This window comes from Natrix helvetica (genome assembly GCF_964273705.1).
Source record: "Natrix helvetica genome assembly, chromosome: Z".
In the NCBI taxonomy this organism is placed as follows: Eukaryota; Metazoa; Chordata; class Lepidosauria; order Squamata; family Natricidae; genus Natrix; species Natrix helvetica.
In genome coordinates, this window is record NC_138554.1 from 41327524 (window position 1) to 41344273 (window position 16750).

General features: G+C 35.3%; 1 protein-coding gene across 3 annotated transcripts in view; it reads left to right on the forward strand.

Annotated features, from left to right (window-relative positions):
- ZNF652 (zinc finger protein 652) overlaps window positions 1–10881 on the forward strand; it is a 46258-nt gene extending 35377 nt beyond the window's left edge. For all 3 annotated transcript variants that reach the window (XM_081970069.1, XM_081970067.1, XM_081970068.1), the window contains 2 exons: window positions 6326–6470; window positions 8219–10881. In XM_081970069.1, coding sequence (XP_081826195.1) covers window positions 6326–6470; window positions 8219–8739 — 666 coding nt within the window. In that variant the 3' untranslated portion in view covers window positions 8740–10881. The remainder of the gene's footprint in view (window positions 1–6325; window positions 6471–8218) is intronic.
- The last annotated feature ends 5869 nt before the right edge of the window (window positions 10882–16750 follow it).

Below are 16750 nucleotides of genomic sequence, written 5' to 3' on the forward strand. Positions count from 1 at the left end.
TTATAAATCTGACCAAAAATGGTTAAGAGCCTTTTTTGAACATTATCTTGTAAAGATAAGGATGGTAGAATGTGATATTTTCTGCCCTTATTTCAGGCATGGGATCAGGGAAATATTTGCAGAAAGGTATCCAGGAAACTCTTTTTTCATTTCTTAATTGAATTAACTGTAATGTAGTCTACATATGAAGTGGTCCTTGAAAAACATTTAGAAGCTGCAGCTGATTTAGAATGCAGAGGCATAGGCAGTTTTGGGTGTTTATGATACACCTGTTTTGTAAGCTGCACTGGCTGTACTGGCTCCCAATGGCTTATGATCAGATTAGTTGTGGAATGACACTTCTGATTATTTTTGCTTGCCTGTAGAGGTATTCAGAGATGAGTTTGAAAAAGATATTCAATAACCATTAGATAAACACGCTTAGCTGTGAAAAAGAGGAGGAAGTATAAAGAAACTCAAGATTGTGATACCTTGATCCTCTTGATATAAGCCAAGGGAGGGAGAGAATCTTTGTTAGGCTTTCAAGATTCTGTTATTACATAGATTCTGTTTATTATGTAGCAATAAAATTACAACAGTCCTTTTTGAGTCTTATTTCCTGACCTGGCCTACATATAAGGACTTACATCAGTCTTGAAAGCCTCACTGCTTTCTAATTATGAAATCATTAATCTTGCTTTTGATTATAGAAATTGCATCAAATCTTCAGGCACCCTATTGTTCATAGATCAGTTTGCTCAAGCATGATAGAACAATAACGGCAAGTGGAAATACAAATAACAAACTGCACAGTATCATAGTACAGTTAATGCAGCAGTTCAAACAAGATTTGTCTCGTGGGGCAATTCAACAATCTGCATCCCAGCCAGTATTTTTTTGCTCTTAAAGGAATTTCTGGGGAGGTTTGGAAGAGACCAGGATCCGTTTTTTTACTTTTATGACTCAGTTTGAGTTGTTTATGAAATGTCAACCAACAGCATTTCTTACAAATTGTTCCAATGTTTGTTCTGAATCTTTTGAAAGATGGAACAGCCAAATAAGCTGTGTCCCTCATCGAAGGCAATGTTCATATTGCTGCATAGTTACCAGAACATCGTAAAAAGTTAAAGTTGGCATTTGATTATTCAAGTAGGGTAGCAATAACAAATTGAGAGCTCTGCAGTTTAAAATAAAGTAATGAGAAAGTTCATAAATAGATATAGATTTTCAGTTATTTGCCAGAGATGTGGGTAAAATAATATTTCTCTGATGGGCTAATTTTCAGCTTCCTACTAATGAACCGAGAAAGAATTTTAGTGCTAAATGGCATACCAGAGAATTTGAAAAAACAGTTCCAATATTGAATATTAATAGAAGGTGATTGAAAGACTTTTAAGGCATGGAGGAAATAGCAAGATTTTTCACCTCTGCCCACCCCGATGACCTTCTCAGATACTGGTGTTACAGAATCCAAATAGAAGTAATAAAGAGATGCATGTCCTCAATAGAGAAGGAGAGATTGAAGTTTATGTTTCTACTGTGTAGCCCTAGAATACAAAGCCTAGACTTGCATCACAAAAATAGGTACTTCTGTCAATTTGTCACCTGTGGAATTATAAACAAGTGCCCCACCTGTTCAAAAGCCTTATCTTTGGGGAAAGATAGACTTCCCTCTCAGGAATCCACCAGGAGAGCCTTTTAGCTATTAAGAAGAGCCCAGGCAGCCGACAGAAAGACTTACCATTTTATGTCAGAGAAGAAAAAATTCTTGAGGGATGTTCATTACTATAGATTCCATGTGTCCAAAAGCTCCTGGGTGTGACCGTTTGTGGTCCCTACCCACTACCTCTTATTTCAGACTTACTGGATAGCCTTCAAAAGACACATTTTCACAAAAATGGATTTTATAGATGCACACAATTTAATCAGAATAAAAGATGGACATGAAAATTTGCTGAGATACCAGGTACAGCAATCTGAATACATAGGAATGTTGTTTAGATTAATTAATTGCAGTGTGACCATCTCCACATTCATGAGTGAAATATTGTCTAATGTCTATTGTCTAATGTCTTGGATATGGGACCTGGGAAGTCAGATGTCAAACTAACATCACAGTGGTGACACATGACATATTGTGCCTTTCCCCACTTTTCTAAAACACGGCATGGCCAGCGCATGACGTATCTGGGCTGCGGGTTATGAATTTGACGCCCCTGGTGTAGAGGAATGTAAAGATGGCCTTAATACTCAGCAGTTGTAATCTTAGCCTCAAAATAGAAGTGGCAGTGAGCAAGAAACTCTGGATTGTCTTGGGCTAAAAGAGAGAAACACTATTTTTCAAGGTCCTTTTATTAGATAGTAAAGTAGAGCTAAAATGCCCTTCTAGAGTCTGTTTCTTGAGGTGGTCTATCTTCAGATAGTCAGAACCAGTCGGGTTCTGACTTTTTATTAGGAAATATTATCTTCTCTTTTGCCACACCTTGCCCATGGAGTACCTTTCCCCACTAGATCCAGAAAGCTTCAATTCAATTGGCCTTTCAAAAGGCATTAAAGATCTGGATGTTTCCTCTGGCATTTGGGGCAGGAGGTTAAATCAGCTCTGTTGATGGATTTGTCTGGTTTGATTTATGCTGATTGAAAATAGTATCATGTGTAGACCCCAGGTATAAGTATATTATTTTCGATTAGTACTGGAAAGTTTATTTTGTATATTACATTGCTAGTTTGTGTTTCATCTTCTGTATGCTTCTTAGGATCATTGCTGTATGATGGGCAGCTTTATGAATTGTTTAAATAAATAAGACATTATAGTTGATTGATTATAGTTGTCATTGCTGTTATATTGTGAATTCACGAGAAGCTGTTGTACAATAAATTTTAACTATCAATATTACACAGGGAGCCTTTAGACAGGCTGAATATACAGTTTCAGATATAAAGGCTTAAGTATAGATTTAGAGAATGGAATGGTCAATACTGGTATGCATATATTTTTTTAAAACCGTTTCAAGCTATAAATAGAACAGTTCAATTCAAAATGTGTCCTTGGAACATTCTACATGTTTTCTGTTTCAATATAAAAATTATAATATTTTGACTATACAACATAAAGAAACAATGGGAACTCTTACATTTAATTATATATTATCCCTGTGCCATAAAATTGGTAGGGAGAAAGGCAGTACTATTTCCCTTCCAACTTTCAGGAGATTTGCCCCATGGGATGATAATAAATAATGATAAATACATTTTTAAAAGTTATAGAAGCAATATAAAATACAGTACATATTCAGAGTATGTGTCTATGACTGGCAGTCTGGAGGGGGGAGGGGAAATAGCCCAAAACAAAGGAAAAAGAATGATGAATTACTGTATAACTATTGGCCCTTCTTGAGGTGCAACACCTGGTCCCATAGGGCAGAAAGCTCTCCTTTCCCAGACATGCTTTGTATCTTTTTCTTGGCTACATCTCTTATTGTATGATTGCAGTTTAGAAGGTTCTGCTGCTAAGAGCAAGTTTAGTATTGTGGTTAAAATAATAGGGTAAAAATCAGGAGACTGAGTTCAAACCCCAGCTTAGTCACAAAGTTAGCTGGGTGAGAAAGCCAGACGTTCTATTTAAACTCTAGAAAGAAGGAAATGGCAAATACTTCCAGAATCTTGCAAAGAACCCTACAGGGTCTATAAAAAAAAGACATAAAAAATAAAAATCTGCTGCTACAACTTGTCTTCCAATTCACAGTTTTTTCTTAATAACTGTGTGGGTGAGAAAGAAAATCCTCACAACTTTTCTTTCCTTTTTTAACAATGAAAGGAAGCGGTGAATGGAAACTGACATAGAATAATGTACATACTACTTGCCCATGTCCTTCAAAGGCATTTGGCCTTCTCATTCTTGAGAAAAGCCAACCTCACTAGGGTTAAAAAGAAACAAACTTCATCAGACAGGAAGAAATTATAGAAGTCCTAAAAAATATAAAAGAAAATGCAGTATGCCAGGCAAACTGAGATGGCGATGAACTGCCTCAATGAATGCATTCTTGCTCTGACCTAGAGATGTTGTGATTTATGTTTATAATTTACTAGAAAATTATAGACAAAATTATATTCCTGCCCAGTGTGAGAGATGGGATGTAAAACTGAGATACTTACTCATTTTTCTCACTTGAATTGCCACTTATAAGGTAGGCAAAGAACTCCCATTCTGTCTTTTGATTATTTATGTCTAATAAATCCTTTTTCTTTCCATTACTAATAAATTACTAATAAATCCTCCCTTTTCCATTCAGATAGTTCTGTCTATCTATCTATTTGTTTATCAAATCTGTCATTACAACTTTTAAAACCATTTCATTTATTCATCTTCTGAGGAAATTTCATGTTAATCAATCAGATACTGCCAAGAAGTTTATTTTCTCCCCAGTTGAACTATAAAATAAAATCCTTTCTAGTAGAGATACAGGGTGGGATAATTTGACTTGGTGTGTCATAGTTGTTAATGTAGATTGACCATCATGGTTGACTGGCTGTAAATATCAACATTTAGAGCCTGCACAATCACAATGCTTTCAAATAATAACAAATATTTAAACTTCAGTAAAAGAGCACGAGCAATCTTTTCTAATGCCCAAACTAGTTAGTAGTGATTTTTTTATTGACTACCTACTCCACTCCCTCCTCAACACAATAGCTTAAAAATACTAGATTTATTTCAAACCTTAAAACATTTAAAATGGCCACTACAAACTTGAATTAGTTGGAATTTGGATTGTTTTGCCCACCCTTGAATCAAAATAAAGTACTCTTTTACCTTAAATAAATGCTTTTCCTTCTCCAAATTTGACTTGAAGAAATGAGTAGAAAATAATGATACCTTTAATTCTGCACTTTCAAATTGCAGTTGACAACTGCATTGTATGCACATTTGTGTTAAAACTTCCGAATCAAAATTATTTCTAACAGCTTAAATCTTGGTTATCCAGTCAGTCAAAGAAGTGGGACAAAATACTCTCTATTCAAGCCAGTGTAGGTTTTGTCTTTTATCTCTTCCTTCCATACATACAGGTGAAACTCGAAAAATTAGAATATCGTGCAAAAGTTCATTTATTTAAGTAATGCAACTTAAAAGGTGAAACTAATATATGAGATAAGACTCATTACATGCAAAGCAAGATAGTTCAAGCCGTATGATTTGTCATAATTGTGATGATTATGGCGTACAGCTCATGAAGACCGCAAATCCACCATCTCAGAAAATTAGAATATTACATGCAATCAATAAAACAAGGATTGTACATAGAACAATATCGGACCTCTGAAAGTATAAGCATAGATATGTACTCAGTACTTGGTTTGGGTCCCTTTTGCAGCAATTACTGCCTCAATGCGGCCTGGCATGGAAGCTATCAGCCTGTGGCACTGCTGAGGTGTTATGGAAGACCAGGATGCTTCAACAGCGGCCTTCAGCTCTTCTGCATTGTTAGGTCTCATGTCTCTCATCTTTCTCTTGGCAATGCCCTGTATATTCTCTATGGGCTTCAGTTCAGACGAATTTGCTAGCCAATCAAGCACAGTAATCCCACGGTCATTGAACCAGGTTTTGGTGCTTTTGGCAGTGTGAGCAGCTGGAAAATGAAGTCAGCATCCCCATAAAGCTCGTCTGCAAAAGGAAGCATGAAGTGCTCCAAAATCTCCTGGTAGACAGCTGTGTTGACCCTGGTCTTAATGAAGCACAGTGGTCCAAAGTCCTGTTGCTCAGTGGTCCAAAGTCCTCTTTTCTGATGAGAGCAACTTTTGCATCTCATTTGGAAACCAAGGACCCAGAGTATGGAGAAAGAATGGAGAGGCCAATCAAGCACAGTAATCCCAAGGTCATTGACCCAGTTTTTGGTGCTTTGGCAAAAGTTGCTCTGATGTTTGGCAGTGTCTTTAGTTCATCATGGACTATTTTCAAGGCACATGCATCTCCGAATATCTCCCTAAATGTTCAAGAACTTTTCAAGTCTGCCATTGTTGAAGGTATTGAGGAATCTGTAAAAAGGTATCTCTGAAACAATGACCCAACAAGTCATAATTGTCTAGTATTTACCTAAAATAATTGTTTCACTTTGAAACTATTCTCTTACCAGAACCAACTCATCCTGAATAGGATTCCATTGCATTTTTAAAATTCTAATTGTTGTATGTATTGATATAATGTAATTTCAGTGTTGAAACTTTTGATGGTAAAATAAAATGTCAAATACATTCATATAAACTTAGCTCTGTTCTGTTTGATATACTGCTATTGTATCATAACTTTCTTGCCTGAAGTAGGAGACTAATTACCCATTTTGTGTTCCAGAATTGTGATGAAAGGTTCCAGTACAAGTATCAACTTCGTTCCCACATGAGCATCCATATTGGACACAAACAGTTTATGTGCCAGTGGTGTGGTAAAGATTTTAATATGAAACAGTACTTTGATGAACACATGAAAACGCACACTGGTAAGGCTACATTTTGATTGTTATCTTTATACAAGACTCCTGATGTAATAATTCTTAGGACAGTTAATAGATTAAGTTTATCAGCACATAAGCTTTTTCCTTCCACATAAGCTTTTTCCTTCCATTAAAATCTAAATATAATTCTGTTTTCAATGTAATTGAACAAGGATATTCTTATATCATCTGAATTTCAACAGTAGAAAGCAAAAAAAAATGAGAATGAATTTAAGGAAATAAAATTGCACAATCTCTTTGGAAATAGAAAGCTCTTGACACAATGCATGAGAAACTCTTAGGCCAGAAGAGCAATATATGTGTATATTAAAAAAGAACAGAAAATATAAAAGGGATTGTATTAGATGCAGAAAGCAGTAGAATGGCACTGGGAAAATTTAAGAAGAGGTGTTGATAGAGATGTGAGTGTGATGTGAAAGAATCAAATGCAAATGAAGTAAAAAAGGAATGGGAGATTAAGAAAATGAAACATTGGAGCTAGAAATGACAAAGCATAAAAGCATGCACTGTATCAACTTCCTGCAGATCTGATGAAATCTGTGAGGAAACCTGAATAAACTACAGTGAGGCAAGATATATAATAAATTATGAGGAAGGTAACGTTGAATATAGAGAACCAAAATCTGGTTACAGGAGATTGTGAGCAGAAGAATTAATTGTGACTAAAGGGTTATAGTCTAAGAATTCAAAGCAAGATATAAAAAGATAATGTGGTTGAATAGTTGGATAAATAGTCATAGATTAAATAATAATGGGAGGGTTATTGATGCTGACATTTCAAGTGAGATTGGAAATTGGAAAATGGTTTAAAAGTATATAAAAAGAAGGATGGATTGGAAGTGAATGATATAACCCCGGGATGGCGAACCTATAGCACGTGTGCCACAGATGACACGCGGAGCCATATCTGAGGGCATGCAAGGCGTTGCCTTATGTCAGCACCAGCGCACATACGTGCACTGGCTGGCTGATTTTCAGCCTTCCAGAGGGTGTGGGGAGGGTGAAAAAATGGCCCAACGTGCCCACTGGAAATTCAGAAACGAACTTCCGATGGCCTGTTAGGCCATTTTTCACCCTCCCCAGGCTTGAGGAAAGCCGCCTGAAGCCTGGAGAGGGCATAAAATGGACCTACCAGCCCACTGGAAGTCAGAAAATGGGCCATTTCAGTTTCCAGAGGCCTCTGGGAGGGCATTTTTGCCCTCCCCAGGCTGCAGGAAAGGCTCTGGAGCTGGGGAGGGCGAAAAACAGGCCCACCAGAAGTCAGGAAATGTGCTGCTTCCTCCTCCCCTTGGGGCGGGAGGAAACCATGCGCGCATGCGTGGGGGGCGGAGGAGGAGGAGGCTCACATGCATGTGCAGGTGAGTGCAACGCAAGGGGGGCATTTAATTACGGTTGTGGGCACGTCCCCCGCACGTGATAGCACACGCAGACACACTTTTGGCACCCAAGGGAAAAAAGGTTTGCCATCACTGGTATAACCTGTAGGACCAGAAGTTTGGAAGGACTGAGAATTCTTGGGTATAAATAAAGATAATGCATTGGGAGTTCTAACTTGACAAATCTGAGTTGAATTATGAACCCCAGCCAAAATAACCAACTATGGATGATTTTAAAAATTGTATATCAGCAATATAGATGAGTCTTTGATAATTTCTTTCATTTAGGATTTGCTTTCAAATTTTTTTAATAAAAATTGAATTTGATTAAAAGTGTCATTTTATAACTTTTAACAGGAGAGAAGCCTTTTATTTGTGAAATCTGTGGCAAAAGTTTCACCAGTCGCCCAAACATGAAGAGACATCGCAGAACTCACACAGGGGAGAAGCCGTATCCGTGTGATGTGTGTGGCCAGCGATTCCGTTTCTCCAATATGCTTAAGGCACACAAGGAAAAGTGCTTCCGTGTCACCAGTCCTGTTAATGTGCCACCCTCTGCCCAGATCTCACTTGCCACAACATCATCTGCCACCACTGTATCTTCTGTTGCAAACACACCAAATCCACTTGCTCCCACTTCAGCAATCAATATGAATCCAGCGAGCACACTTCCTCCTCGCCCAATTGGCCATCCATATTCTCATCTGCATCTTCATTCACATCATCAACATCATCTTCCAGTCCCCGTCCCTCCAGTCCCTCATTTGCCTCCACCTCCTGCTCTATTTAAGAGTGAGCCTTTAAATCATAGGGGCCAAGGTGAGGACAGTTTTCTGCGACACCTAGCAGAAAAAAACAGTTCAGTGCAGCACCACTAACTGCTTGTCTTCTGCCTGCTATTCTCCTGATTTTAAAAATCTGGAATTGTGCTCTTCCCTAAGAAAAGGTACCATTTTGGCCCCAAGTAAATTTGCATTACTTTTGGTGATCATCCAACTTAGGGGAGCCAATAGGACAGATGCCCAATTTGGCTTGCACGTTTTACTGTTGACTTTTATAAATTTCAAAAGGACTGCGAATTGTGGATTTTTTTATAATTTCATATCAGCTAATGAGGTATGCTTGCTTTTGTATTCTGGATTTTCTCCTCAAATTGGGGATGAGTCTGGTTTCCTTTGTACTAATCAGAAAGACTGTGAGACTAAATCCCAGAGCATTAATGATCACTGTGTATTGTTAATTTCTTTTCTGCTCTGTATGTGTGTGAGAGAGAGAGAGATTGTGTGGGTGTGGGTGTGCTGGTTATGGAGTGAACCAGCCACATGATTGCAGAATATGAAGCATAGGAAAAACAACAACAATAGTAAACAGAATTTAATCTCATTTGAATAGTTCTCCTAACACACTCTTTATTTTATTATAAAAATTATTTTAGAGTTTTTGTATAGACCTATTTAGTAGCCTGTTTCTAAAATGAAATGTATTTCGAATAAGCGATGTAATTTTTTTCAGTGTAGCTGGACCTATGTTGTTACAATAGATAATTTTTATAATCATTCAAATGTGATTCTTTTAAGAAAAAAGATGCAAATAGCTTCTATAGTAAAAATTATTCTTACATCTGTACTGCTCTAAAAAGGTGCTTTGACGTATAAAGGAAGAAGCCCAAGAAGTCTCTTGTAAAGCTGCCTCAGAAGTGGAGATAATTTGAGAACTTTATATAACTTATTTGTAAGGGGAGGGGAATTTTTACTGTGAGACATATCTTCTTTCCATGTCACTTGAGGGCGATTAGATAAGGACATTGAACTACTGTATGCCCCAAAATTTCACTTTTGTTATACTGAAGCATGAAACATTTCAGAAAGGATTTCTCTTAGATAGAGTGAAAATTGCACATGAGGGACAGTCTCAACCAAATATGGTTTCAAACGTAGTATGCTACCTTATCATGGGCATACCTTAGAACCTAGTTCATTATAGAGACATGTGTATAAGGTATGAGTTAAATTGGGACCGATTTGATGCTGCTTGTTTTTTCTTAAGTTTGTTAGGCGATAAGCAAGGGAACTGCAAACTAGATGCAATTTATTTGGATCTGTAAAAATTAAACCTGAATTAGGCAAACTGGTGTGAAAGCCATTGTCATAATGGCTGAAAAAATGAATATCATGGAGTATGTGCGTACACTAAAGTTGTGTAAAGGACAGATAGTACTGATTATAGGGGATAATGTCTTTCAGGTTTGACCATGTTCCACAGATAAATGGAAAGAAATGTTGAATGTTAAGCAAGTTGGTAATTGTATTTTTTTCAGTCTGCAATGGCTCTAAGTTGTGATGAATAAAATCATAGTAATTAACTTTGGATAAAGTACAGCACCATTTAAGGATCTACTGAGTACCTTGAGGAGAAGGCATAGAAATTCCTTTATACTTGGAGTCTAAATTTTTCTAAGTTTAATTTTCATGCTCAAAGACCATCATGCTGATTCCTAGGATATTGTTCTGCCTTTGAAAATTAGGCTTTAAGTCTAATTTTAAAAGGAATATTACCTTGGATGAAACGGAAAGCCCTTGTTATTTCATTCCCTTAGGCTGCTGATTGTGTTTCCGCCTTTTATTAACTTTGCATTAAAAATAAAAATAGCTGACTTTTCGGTATCTATTCATATTTGACTGAAAACTTCTTAACTCCTTTTTCTGAAAAAAAAGTATTTTTAAAATGTTGTGGTAACATTTATTTGTTCCTTCTCCTTTTTTAGGCAGTAAAGCTGACTATAAAAATGAATAATATTTAACAGTTCACTATCATCTACTATCTTGATTGGTTTTATACATTTCATGTCATCTTGTAAATTGCAGTTCTGTATAAAATGCCACAGACCAACAATATGGCCTGTAAAATCCACTGTTCCAAATTTAAAGTAAAAAGTCACACCTGATAAATCAATTGTAATCCAATTTGCAAGAATTTTTTTCAATAAATTTACAGTATTTGGCTGCTATTTATAAATCCTACTACATGAGAGGAGTGTATTTCTGTGCTGTCTGTTCTAAAAGTTAACATTCATTTCAGAGCTGTGAACGAGTAAAGGGAACTAGAAAAATGAGTCAAGCGCCATTGAAGTTTCTTCATTCTTGTGTGGATGAATTTGCATCTATCCTATTGAAATATTTAAGGCTTCTTTTTAGAATTAATTTAGTTCATTGCAATGTCATCCCTGTAATCACAATCATTAATGAGTATATGAACTGATAGAGGTCTACACTTTTGTCTTTATGCAATGTTGTAGAATACTTTTGGCCCCTTTTCATTTTTATTTTAAAAATATTTTCAAAACACAAACATAAATGTGTAGCCATTCAGAATCCATTTCAAATGTGTGGGACCTTAATGTGTCATTCTCAGCATTAGTTTTGACTGAACTTGTCAAGCACTTCACAAAATTGCAATGCATATTGAAGTTAAATATGACATTGTATAGCTCTTCAGAGACACATACAATTTCAACATATTACAGTTATGAATTTCTATTCATTTGCTCGTCAGTGACTGTAATAAAAGGGCCTATTTATTCTATTAGTTTGTTTTTATACCTGCATTTTGTAATTAATCCCAAAGGAGGATCTAAACAAGCAAGAACTGTGATTTTTTAAAAGGCTAATGAATTGTTTTTAAACTGCTGTAAGATGATTGATTTTGATACTAGAATACAGCATATGTGATTCCCTCCCCAGAAAAAACGATACTTAAACCAACCCCCTGAAAGACTAAAAAAGGCAATTGCACAAAGTTGTAAGAACTATTGTTCAGTTCAATTCATAACAGCAAAAGAACAACAACTTATTTTCTTCCCATTACTATATAGGTAGTCAACTTACAATTTAGTGACCATTCAAAATTACAGTGGTGCTGAAAAATGTAATTTACAAACCAGTTCTTATACGTATGATTGTTGTAGCCGTTGCAGCATCCCTTTGGTCATGTGATCAAAATTTGGACACTAGGCAACCAATATATATTTATGATGGTTGCAGCCTCCCAGAGTCAGGTGATCCCTATTTGCAGCTTTCCTACCCACCTGAGACCAAAGTCAGTGGGGGAAGCTGGACTTAATCATATGATTAACTTAATCACAGTAATTTACTTAAAGATCACAGCATAAAATTGGGTGCAACACTTCACTTAGTGACAGAAATTCCACTACCAATTGTGATTGCTAATCAAGGATTACCTGATATTAAAATATGCTTGATTTGGAAATAAATTTTACTCCGGCAATACAAGTATTGCCTTGTTATATATCTTGTATGATTTGAAGACTTAATGGTTGGATTTAATTTTAATTTTGCAATGAGTGGAACAGTAAGGAATATTCCTTTGCTGATTTGCCTTAGTGGAATATTTAACATTCTCCAAAAACTAGAGCAATGGAAACAAGAACAACAAAAGAAATCAAACTGTTGAAACTCTTTTCTCTCATATTCTTCCTTCCTTTACCATGAGTTGTATGTAAAGTTGATATTTTTCTACTTACCAATCAACTTAGATTCTTGAATGAGAATTGAATGTATGCTCTTAACAGTTTGATTTTCAAGGTGGCAACAGATGGCATTTTAATAAGGTTGAAGAACAGATTGGAGAGGTGAGTTAACAATGACATGTTACAGTTTTGTCAGTGTATTGTAGCATAAATAGATCATGTGCATGCTTAAAAGGAGAATTGTACAGTGTTCTGAGGTAGGTGGGTTTTTTGCAGAAATAATGTTGGGTAAGAAGTTTAGCATAAATGTCAATATACGTGTTGGCTGCGACTGCAAACATATTTGCAAAAATTAGAAACTGCTATGCTGTTTTCTGACACGAAATCTGTTTGCTTTGGCAGGTCTGCTATGTACTGTGAATGCATTCCCTGTTCTTCCTTTCTAATCATTCATATATCTCCCTAAACAAATAAAGTGTATACATTCTTTTACAAACTTAGAAAAATGTTTTTTTCATTCACCATAGTTTTATATTTTTCCAGATGAAAAAATTTCTTTGAATTAATTATTTGCATACTAAGAACCTTTCTGTAGTGACCTTCTTAATTAAATATGTATTCCTCTATAACAAACCTGAATTTTAAGTGAAATGGAATAAGTTAAATTCACAGCCGTAGTCTGTTGGACATATGTAATATTTATTTTTGCTCAGTTAATATAAATTATTTCTGCTAATAATGGTATTATCTGTTCTGGCAGGCAGAATTAAGATGCTAAACTACTCTTACCACTGCTAACCTTGCATGCAAATGAAAATCTAATGACCATTTAGCCACCTAAAATCAAAACTGATTCAAAGGCAACAACAAAAAACTAGGTAGCAACTGAGCATGAGTTGCTTGAGTATTTTTCTTCTTTTTCATTTTTGTTGTATTAATTTTGCTATACTTCCCTGAATCATCTGACTCTTGATGACTGCATGAATATAGCCGTATAAGTTTTGTTTGACAATGAATTCTGAAATGACTTGCTGTTGTCTTTTCATTGTGCTAATTTCCACTTTGTAGAGATTTGCAATATTGCTACAAAGTTGTTAGGAGAACAAAATATTTCAGAAAGTAGAGTAGCCACTGGGAAGACACATTGTTGAACTCTCATAAAGTGGCAGCGCCTCAGTGAGGAGACCTGGAGTGAATCTTCCCTGATGAAATATGTGGGTGGGACAGATACCTTAGGAAATAGGCAGTTCCATTAATAATCTGCAATTGGGTGTTGAACAGCACCTTAAATTGCATTTGAAAGCCTATGGGGAATAGGTGCAGCTTGTGAAATGGATATATCATGTGGCCATAACAGGAAATACCCATAATTACCTATACAACATCATACTGGATTATCTTCAAGAGTAGTTTCATTGGGGGTAGAGGGTTGGACTAGATAGATTTTTTTTTAACGTAAGATGGACAAGAGTATGTGGAACATTAGTGTGTTGCCTTTTCCCTGAAAAGGAAGCTTTCCTGTTGTTGACTGGAATGTGTTATACATATATGCTGTATTGTTTTATAAGAAGTTTGTGTTCTGCTTGGCACTGTTAAAACCTGGAGCAGAGAGGCCATCTTAATCCATACTGAGAAAGAATACTTAAGAACTTACATGCAAATTTAATTGGATTTAAAGCAATAAGAAAAAAAGATGCATTTATGAAACAATTTTTGAAATGAAAAGAAACAGAGGACCATCTTATATGTGAAAACTAAAATGTAATTTAAATATGGTTTTCTAGGACTGCATACTATACCTCTCTCTTCTGTCTATGTGTCCCTTTCTGTTTCTCTGTGAATTTTTTCCCATCAGTGTTCTTGTTGATATATTTCAAATGCTGTGAAAATTAAAAATTGAATATTATTTTTGTTGAATTACATAGTCACAACTATTTTATAATGTATGCAACTCTTAGTATAATTGATACAAATATTCTTTCAGCTTAGCTGAGACATTTTCCTTGGCCTGTAGAATCCTGTATATAACTGAGAATGACTTCAAAAGAAATTGCTGATTTGTGCAATTTGTTCTTTTATTCTTTGTATGCTTAATAGATATATAGACAAATGCACACTGAGGAGCCAAGCAATTCTGCTACTGTGATACTAAACAAATTCTAGTTAGATAGACATTTAGGCAGATATTCCAACACCCTTTCTTGATCATTTTTGAACTTCCATCTAACAAAACAGTTGCAAGTTAATGTATCCTTTTCCCCTCTATGCTGGGAGCAGCTTACTTTTTATACAAAAGGTTCTTTTTGTCTTTTGTTTTTTGGAAAATGTGTAACTGAAAGCTTCCTGGAACAGAAATATGGTAATCTACTGTTTGAATATTCTACTGCAAGGAAATGCAAGAGTAGGGAATGGCAACTAGGCAAAAGAGATAAGATATCTGCTTTGTTTTACTACAGTGCCAGCTTTCTTTCATCATTTTTATATACATTTAAATTCTAAATTCCATGACAATATGTTTTTCTATCCAGAAGAGCGCATGCCCATAAAACAGAACTGCCATTATTTTTTTCAAAAAAGCTAGTTGTTATTTTTCCTCCTAAAAATTAAATTAGCATTTCTTTGCATACTTTCTCTTTTTTCAGAAGTGCATATGCATATATGTCTTTTATGTGTTAACAATGATATATTTTTTTAAATCTTCATTTGGATAAAAATAACATGATCATAGGCATTGTGGCTCCTGACTTGCTGTGTTTTTGGTATGTTGAAATCTATAAGGTTTGCTTTTATTTTTCAGTTATATCATCGACCACAACTGGATGTCTTAGCAGTTAAGCTACATTTGACTTTGCCTTGAACAGATAAAAATGTAACGAGTTTTCTGTAATTCACACCAGAAAAACATTTAGCATTCTGTTTCCCCAATGGCCATCCACTTGGGGGAATCCATATGCAAATCACTAAAGATTAGCTCTGTGGTTCTTCTGTTGTATTCAAAGGCCTATTGCTTCCACAAATTAAGTGTAACTCGGGGCAAGTTAAACAAATCAGTGAAGGAAAAAGCAATTGCTGTAATTTAGTTAATTTAGATATATATGAAGAATATCTGTCGAATAACAAGAAAGGCTAGAGTGCAAAAGTGAAGCTTTTGTATATCTATTTGTGATGCAGGTGTTATATCTTACATTGCTATTACAGACCCAGGATGATATTGTCCATTATCATGTGCTATGTTAGGTCAGAATATTACTTATTTATGAATCCTAACTGACCAGTTGATGCTGAGAAATATTCTGTGCTGCCTTTGGTAGTTGAGATAAATATTTGAAATCCCCACCAATTGCATGTCAGTGAACAAACTGTTGGTACAGTCAGTACCATAGACCTTTTCATATTTAAGCTGTAAATACAACACAGTTTGTGCACAATTCAAGGTAAAAGGTTCCAACATTTATTCAAAAACTTTGTATAGTAGGAAGAGAGAATGAAACCAGATAGTGGGATGCCAGTTGAAGGAATTGCAGCAATTATGAAAACAAAACAGAGTGTAATAGAAAAGTAATTGTAACATTCTGTAGTTTAGGTAGAAACCTAAATCTGGCATCTGTACTTTTGTTTTCAAAATTGCCTGTGTTTGCTTTCACTTTTTAATGCAAATTTATTTATCAAAATTGTGCAAGAGAAAAGAGTTATGAAGAATGCAGTTCAATGTTTCTCACATTTTTGAATCAGTGATACTGCTATAAGAGCAATTTAAAAATAGATTGCAAAACCAAGTTTTTGTATTCAATATCAAATTTTCTTCATGCAAAATCAAAGTATAAAGTTATGCGCTTGTACTGCATTATTAAACTTGGCCATTTTTGTTTTGTAACATTTCACACCTAATATTAATAAACAATTGTGATATCCTTTAATAATATTTTAATATTTATCTTCTGAAGGGGGAAAATATGCTTCTTGTATATATCCTGAAATCTATTAAATAGATGGATTGCTTTTATTTAAAATACCAAAATGTTCCTTGTTTTAAATTGTAGTTCGATTCAGAATATTGAAAGACAACTGCATGACTTTGGACTAGATACTCTCTCACCACACAATCCACCTCACAGGATTGTTGTGGTGGTGAAAATAGGAAGAAGTGTGTTGGATATATTCACTGCCCTGAGTTATTTGTAAAAATAACGAAGGTGGGATACAAATAAATAAAACAAATTAAAAATTAATCTTCTGAACTGCAGCTATCCAAAATGAAAATTACATGGAGAATCTCAGAAAATTACATTCCAGTTTGTCCAATGCTTCATCTATCAGATTAATAGCAATACAAGTATTATCTACCAACAAAAAGCTAAGCAAAAACCTGAAAGCATATTGAAATTTTAAAAATCCACTTTGTG